General features: G+C 56.9%; 1 protein-coding gene across 1 annotated transcript in view; it reads right to left on the reverse strand.

Annotated features, from left to right (window-relative positions):
* The window catches only part of JAM3 (junctional adhesion molecule 3), a 31,709-nt gene extending 31,393 nt beyond the window's left edge, over nt 1–316 (reverse strand). The window contains exon 1 of the mRNA XM_042034308.1: nt 219–316. Within this exon, the coding sequence (XP_041890242.1) occupies nt 219–270 (52 nt within the window). The 5' untranslated portion in view covers nt 271–316. The remainder of the gene's footprint in view (nt 1–218) is intronic.
* Between the last annotated feature and the right edge of the window lie 5,314 nt (nt 317–5,630).

Raw genomic sequence — 5,630 nt, forward strand, 5'->3', positions numbered from 1 at the left:
GGGGCAGCGCATCCCTCCTCCCTCTCTCACTCCGCGATCGGGACGGGGGCAGCGCATCCCTCCTCCCTCTCTCACTCCGCGATCGGGACGGCAGCAGCGCATCCCTCCTCCCTCTCTCACTCCGCGATCGGGACGGCAGCAGCGCATCCCGCTCCCCGGGGCGCGGGGCCGGCGGCGGGCGGTGCCGGGCGGTGCGGGCGGTGCCGGGCGGTACTCACCGAGCAGGGGCAGGAGCAGGAGCCGGAGCAGCTCCGGCCGCCGCAGCGCCATGATGGGGTGTGCGGAGCCGAGCCGAGCCTGCGCACTGCCCGGGCGGCGCCGGCCCGGGGGCGGGGGTGCTGCCGAGCCCGGTCCCGGCTCCGCGGGGGCACCGGCCGGGGGCGGGCCCGGCGGGCAAGGGAGGGGAGGGGGAACGCACCGAACCCCCGGGCAGGGCGCGCCCTGGGCCCGCCGAGTGGGAGAGAGGATGGTCCCGGCAGTGGGACCCCCGCGAATGGCGAGAGGGGATGGTCCCGGCGGTGGGACCCCCGCGAATGGGGAGAGGGGATGGTCCCGGCAGTGGGACCCCCGCGAATGGGGAGAGGGGATGGTCCCGGCAGTGGGACCCCCGCGAATGGGGAGAGGGGATGGTCCCGGCAGTGGGACTCCGGCGGATAGACAGAGAGGATGATGCTGGGGGTGAGACCCCCGCGGTGGGGGAGAGCCGATGATCCCGGCCGTGGCATGCACGGACTGTGGGGAAGGGGGCCGGTCCTGCCCGTGGGACCCCCGCGAATCGGGAGAAGGGACGGTCCCGGCAGTGGGACCCCCGCGGGTGGGGAGAGGGGTGCGGAGAGGTGCCGGTCCCAACTGCTGGTTAAGCCCTGTGGAGAGAAGGAAACTCACGCCGAGTCTGGCTCTGGGAGGACTTTAAGTGTTTTTGAACCAGAATATTAGCAACATTTTGGTTATAAAACCCATCCAAGTTTTGCTCCAAAGTAGGTATTTAACAAGAACCCCTAAAAAGAGCGATTTCTCTGAGAATTTTCCCTAAAAAGCCAATTCACGTCGGTCTGAATTTCACTATAAACTTGTAACAAAGTGAGCAAGAAACACAAACAAGCAGCCGCGCAGAAAGTGCTGCTCTTGAGGAACTTCCTGAGTCACAAAATCGCAGACTGGTTTGGGTTGGGAGGGACCATAAAGATCATTTCGTTCCAACCCGCTGCCATGGGCAGCGACACCTTCCCGCAGCTCTTGTGCTGGACCAAATCCTTTCTGACACAACCAGATGTTTGATTTAGAGATTCTGCCCTGAAAAATGTGCTCTTTGCACAAAGAGCATCCTGAGCTACTGTGTGGTCCTCAAAAGCGCCCCAGGACCTTTTTCTTTGATTAACAGAAAGCAACAAAAATTATCAGCGTGGGACAGTGGCCCCGAACTGAGCAAGTTCTGTGTTAATGCTGGCTCTTGCGTCACTGCCAGCAGAGTCTGATGAGGATGTAATTAAGAAGCTGTTGAAGATCAAGCAGCTGGAATGAAAGCCAGAGCTCTCCTCTGCTCTGTAAACCAGCTCAGCAGAGCTGGCAGAAGTTAAGGGATGTAAAAATGTATTTAATTTGATAACGTAGCAGATCTAGCTCGAGATGCTAATGAGTAGATTTAAAGGGCTGATCTGAGCCCAGCGAAATTAATACAGGGAGTCTCATCAATTCTAATGGCCAGACGGGACATTTCCCTGAGGATGAAGGGGAAGGAATCGCCTAATAAAGCTATATTCCTTAAAACCTGCCTCTGGCAGTCTTTGGGCTGGGTCCCTGTTGAGTAAGGAATCATTTTAACACAGTCCATTTGGGCTGCTCTGACAGGAGAAGTAAAATGTGATGACAGCGAATATAATCAGCAATAAAGTGCAATCACTGAAGTGTCAGGATCCTCTTTAGCTTCCAGCAGCAGCTTGATCAGGGCAGAGGGGAGATGAGACAGAAGAGACAAAGAAGGATGGGAGGTCTCTAGCTGGACTGCAGAAAAAAAGGAAATTATTTCAGTTTGGATGGTTCTTGGGGCAACCTGGTCTGGTGGAAGATGTCCCTGCCTGTGGCAGGGGGTGGAACTGGATGATCTTTGAGGCCCCTTCCAACCCAAACCAGTCTGTGCTGCTGTGACGGGGGTGAGCCATGCTGGGACAGCCACAGGACAACTGTGCTGAGGTGTGCTGGCTCCCCCAGGCCATCTGGGCCACTCGAGGGGGAGCTGGATCTGCTCTGAGGAGCTCTCCTAAGCCTTGATTTCCCTCTCCAGGCTGCTGGAGCTCAGCCTAGGCTGCCCTGAGAGTGTGTCTGTGAATAATCAGTGCAGGCAGAGGCTGGCTTTGGAGTCAACTAGCAGAGCAGATATAACCTTCATGGATAACACCAGGGCGTGACACCTCGAGCATCATCTCGGATACCCATCCTGCACCGGAGGGATGTGCCAATTGCTTGTCTCAGGCTGATAAAACCGGTGCCAGCTCTCCTCTTTGTGCTGCCTCCATGTTTCATTGCAGCCAGATCCTGTCTTTTCAGCTGCCATCGCCTCCCAGGAGCCCTTTGAAACGTGAAACTCAACAAGCTTGAGGAGTACAATAAATATTATACAGGAATTGTAGCGCCCATCAACCCAGGATGGCAAAGCACTGCTGTGTAAAACATTGATTTCCACACAGAGATGGAGCTCCCTTTTCCTTATTCAATGTTGAAACAGGTAACTAGAATAAAATACGTGCTAAGGGCAGCCCTGTGTGGCACAGGGATGTACTCAGGCATGAGGAGGGACCTCTTCCTGTGATTTCTTTGATCTCTGAAGGGTTCTCCAATCCATGCTCCAAACAAGAAGACGAATCTGTAGGATGATAGGGAGGGGGCACAGGCCCTGCCAGGGAGCCTTCCCGAGCTCCAGGACAGCCTGTGGTGGGGAGTGATGGAGAACAAAATGGGAGATAAGGCAGTGGAGCCTCACTCCTGGCACTTGTAAGAACAGAGAGAAGATGACCAAGGACTAGACTGGAAAAAAAAAACCCTAGGGATTTCCAAAGGTTGTATGGAGCGTGTTGTACATCAGGTGTTTGGCATCTGAAGGCGACTCAGAGAAAATGGATCCTTCTGATGCTTGCAGTGCCTGGAGGCCCAAACTGAGTTTCAAACCCTGCTGAGAAGAAGCTGCTCAGACCTGTAATAACAGGCTGTGCCTGTCACGATGGGTTTTCCGTAGCAGGCCACATGGCAGGCAGGGATGTGATTATCCGAGACACCGGGGCTCCCGGGACTCTGCCAGCGAGCTGTGCCGTACCTCGCATGCGGAGGAGCAGCCCGGCTGAGCCCTCAGGGCTGTCCATCTGGACCCTTCCCAGCCAGCAGGTTCGCTCCAGACCTCTCTAACTCTGATGCTGTGATTGTGGCAGGCCACTGCTGGCCTGGGAAGAGGGAGGTCCTGGCAGACAGCTCCACCAGAGAGAGGGTTTGGCTGCTCTCAGAGGTGGGAGCTGGTTGTGCTGCCGAGGTGGGAGGGGCAGAACTGGGAGGAATCTGCTCTGTTAAAGAAAAAACTTTACACAGAAGAGGAGGGTTCTGGGCCACTGTGTTTTCTCAGGGGGAAATACCAGCAGATGTGATTTTGTTGGATGATCTGAAGTGTCTCTAGAGCCACCTTTGTGTGTGGCAGATGGAAGGTCACGGGTGATGTGGGCAGCTGGGGACAGAATGGCCACCAGAGAGGAAAAGTCTCCCCAGAGCTGCACTGGGGTGAGCAAGAGCTGTATCCCACCCTTGGCTGAACAGGCCTGGTTCCCCTTGGTGAGACAGGACCTCTCAATCTGACTGGGTAGGACGTTTGGAAGCAAAGTCCTGCCTTGTCTTCGAGGGTTTGTAGGGTCACTTTAGCCTCTGCAGGTATGTGTTTATGCACATCACTCCTGATCTCAGGAACCCTTTACCCCAGATCATTCTCAGCAGCTCTGGGAAGAGATGAAGGTGTCTGGCCTGTGTCCATCCCTCTTCCACACCACTCCTGCTGCTTGGGCAGCTTTTTACGGACAGCCTCGTGCTACAGTGCCTCTCACTCCTAGCTGAAGACAGCATCTCTTTTTTTGTCTTCTGGAGTCTAGACAAGCTGTTGATTCCCTGGTGTCACAGACCATGACCCCACTCCTACACCAGTCCCATCATTTCCCCCTGGTTCATTGCTCAGGCATATGCTCATCTATTTTGAATCATTTGTATGTGTGAGGCTGAGTGGCTCCTAATCTTGTCTCCCTCCTGGGGCGTCAGTCACACTGGCATGTGCCTTTTCCCTGTCTGCCTCCCTCTCTTTATGGACTATGGGTATTTTTAACTCTACCCTCTAATTAGAGGCAGTTTTCTCGGGATATTTTGTGCGCAAGGGCTCTCACGTCTGTGGTCAGCAGGGCAGGCAGTGAGCACTGGGGACTGGCCATGCATGGAAACCTTCCTGCTAAATAAACACGGCCCCAGCAGCAGAGCCTGGGATGTGGGGAATGCATTCCTCGGGTGCTGCCTGCAGCAGCATGCTGGGGTGACAGCTACGCAGAGGAGCCAGCAAACCCCCTGAGAGAGGGCCACGGCTGCCTCCTCGTCCTGCAGCACAGTGCGGTGCCTGCTCAGAGCTCCCTGCAGCTGCCTCCAAGCTGCATGCTCAGTGCTCCTGGCCTGAGGCAGCCACATGCCTGGGGACATCCCCGAGCTGAGCTCCCTTACCCCGTGCTGGTCCAGGCACGGAGAAGACAGCGATGCTAATTAGAGGTGGCCTTGAACCAGGTGTCCCCAGCCTTGTCTCCTTGTCCTTCCAGCACCCAGCAGCGCTGCCTGCCTGGCTCCAGCACCCTCCGGAGCCCCAGCCTGCTGGAAGCTGCGATCCCCCGGCACAGAGGCGCGAGGCAGCCGTGGCGTGTGGCTGCTGTGAGCAGGGCTTTCCTCTCCCTGCCGAGCAAACAGCATCTGGCTGGCCCAGGGCAGCCCCCGGGCAGCCTGTGGCGTGGTGCACATCTCCTGTTCACAGCCAAGGCCTCGCTGCCCTGCCACGGCCCCCAGCAAACCCAGGCCAGCTGGTCATTGCTCGTCACACCGACCGTGCCCTTGCCAAGGTGAGCCCGGGGGTGGCACCAGCTCGGGGAGTGGCAGGGTGGGTGCTCGGGCTGGTGACCCAGCTCAGGTCTCGGCGCAGCTGGGCACGTCGCTGGCAACAGCAAGCGCTGCTTCCCCAGGCTGGGACTGCGTGGAGAAGGTGGATAGAACTCCCTTTCCTCTGCTGGGGTGTGGGAGCAAGGGTGGACTGTCAGCGGGAAAGGGAGGCTTCCTCTCTCTCCTGATCCCACCTAGATGTTGGTGCACAAACACGCTAATAGCTGCTAGAGATAAGGCTCTGTTGAACTTATCTCTGTTCTTGAAAGACTGTGTGGGATATAGAAAAACATTTGCTTAAGAAGAGTGAGGATGTTCTGCAAAGCTCAGGGCTCCTGCAGTCCTGATCTCAGGCTGCTCGTGCCCTGGGGCAGACGGAGCTGCTCTGCTTCCTCAGCATCATGGCAGGAGGGCCGTCAGGTCTTCAAATCCAGCCTGTGCAGGTGAGAGCAACCTCCTTTCTCAGTGCCCCTCGC

The sequence above is a fragment of the Corvus kubaryi genome, unplaced genomic scaffold (assembly GCF_017639235.1).
Source record: "Corvus kubaryi isolate FWS band 111438036 unplaced genomic scaffold, C.kubaryi_AGA036_p1.0 37367, whole genome shotgun sequence".
In the NCBI taxonomy this organism is placed as follows: Eukaryota; Metazoa; Chordata; class Aves; order Passeriformes; family Corvidae; genus Corvus; species Corvus kubaryi.